Genomic DNA, 1,470 nt, shown 5'->3' with positions numbered 1-1,470 from the left:
CTGTCGCCAATTGGATGGAAACCTAGCTATGTATGCAAAAAAACAACAACATGAAAACATTTGACCACAACAACATCACCAAAGCGCTAATCTGTCCATACACAACATTGGCACAAACTGTTGATTTCTCTAAAGAAACACATTGCAGGCAACTGTAGTACAAACGGCGTTCATGTTGTGGCTGTAAATCTTTGTGTTTTAAATGATCCCGCTAATACATTAAATCAATCAATGAATATCCCCTTTGTTCACACACCAAAAACGACACTGACCGAAAAATCAGCCACCAAAGCGGTGAGAAAAGACACCTGTCTGGATGGAGGTGCTGTGACTGATCAATCCGATTACTGACGCTGTCTTTACACAGGTACATCATTATTATTTAACAACTAGAGCTATGGACTACGACCTGTAAAGACAACATATAACAGCCTTTAAACAGTATCCTTGGTTTTCGGTTTCCTCTGAGCGCCCCATCCCACTGTGTTTTACCATGCTAGCTAGGTAAACAGTAGCCACGTTATCTTACTTAGCGATGGCATATGCAGTAACCTTTAGATAACTAGTTAGCTACCTCGCCGGCAATATGTCCTTTTTAGGAATATATTAAATGAAATGGTTAACTGGCTAAATGACAGCTAGATAGATAGCCATAAAATATGTAGCTAACGTTAGCTGAGTCTCAAAATTGACACTACGGGTTTAGCGAACATTACTAGCTCGATGGGTAGCTTGCTAATTTTGGCTTGTTTGTTAGCTAGCTTTGTGTTAGTGACATGGTCTAACGTTTAACTAGCTAGGTAGTTAACTATTCATCTGTGTTTGGCTGACAGTTATCACACAAGGCATTTTGAAGAGTCAAGTCCTAAGGAATGAAACACCTGATGATTGCAGTGTTTCCAGACTTTTTGTGAAAAGTGTTGGCTAGTTAGATGGCTAGCTCAACTGTCAGCTCACTCAACAGTGCTTAGATTGTAGCTAGGTCAACTAAAAGCTTCCACAATGGTTCAGGATAAACCTGAAGCAGATTACATTCATCCAGTAGGCTGAATGAATTGTCATTTGTCATTTTGATTGTCATTTGTTAATTCATGAGAATATTGTCTTGACAACTCTTCCATGTTCCTCTTTTCCAGATAAAACCATGAATCAAGAGAAACTGGCCAAACTTCAGGCCCAGGTCCGGATAGGTGGAAAGGTAACCACTATCATCTCTTTTTGTTATGATACAGCCACGACTACATTGTAGTTCCCTTCCATATCTGCTAATGTAATGGCCAGGGTTGAAGGCAGCAGTTGGTAGCATAACTGCCTGCCTGTTTGGTTGAAGGGAGTTAAGATTTATGAAATCAACTGGCAGTCCTGTTAGCCTGAGGTCAGAACTTCTTCTATTATGGACAGATGCTTTGTCCCATTCAGCCTGGAGCCTGTGTGGCCTGGCTATGGGAAGAGAACTGCCGATATATTGGC

The 1,470-nt window shown here is 40.9% G+C and overlaps 1 protein-coding gene across 3 annotated transcripts in view; it reads left to right on the top strand.

The window, feature by feature from the left end:
* Positions 1-262: 262 nt before the first annotated feature.
* LOC311146562 (transcription factor BTF3 homolog 4-like) overlaps positions 263-1,470 on the top strand; it is a 12,899-nt gene continuing 11,691 nt past the window's right edge. Inside the window, exons 1-2 of one of the 3 annotated variants that reach the window (XM_084183080.1) lie at positions 263-367; positions 1,137-1,198. In XM_084183080.1, coding sequence (XP_084039206.1) covers positions 1,145-1,198 — 54 coding nt within the window. In that variant the 5' untranslated portion in view covers positions 263-367; positions 1,137-1,144. Of the gene's footprint in view, positions 368-471; positions 505-588; positions 728-1,136; positions 1,199-1,470 lie in introns of those variants that run through there. The other 2 variants (XM_084183081.1, XM_084183079.1) reach the window with 2 other exon arrangements.

The sequence above is a fragment of the Coregonus lavaretus genome (genome assembly GCF_964263955.1).
Source record: "Coregonus lavaretus genome assembly, chromosome: 19".
In the NCBI taxonomy this organism is placed as follows: Eukaryota; Metazoa; Chordata; class Actinopteri; order Salmoniformes; family Salmonidae; genus Coregonus; species Coregonus lavaretus.
The sequence above is the reverse complement of the archived record's forward strand: the minus strand, read 5'-3'. Positions and strand labels throughout refer to the sequence as shown.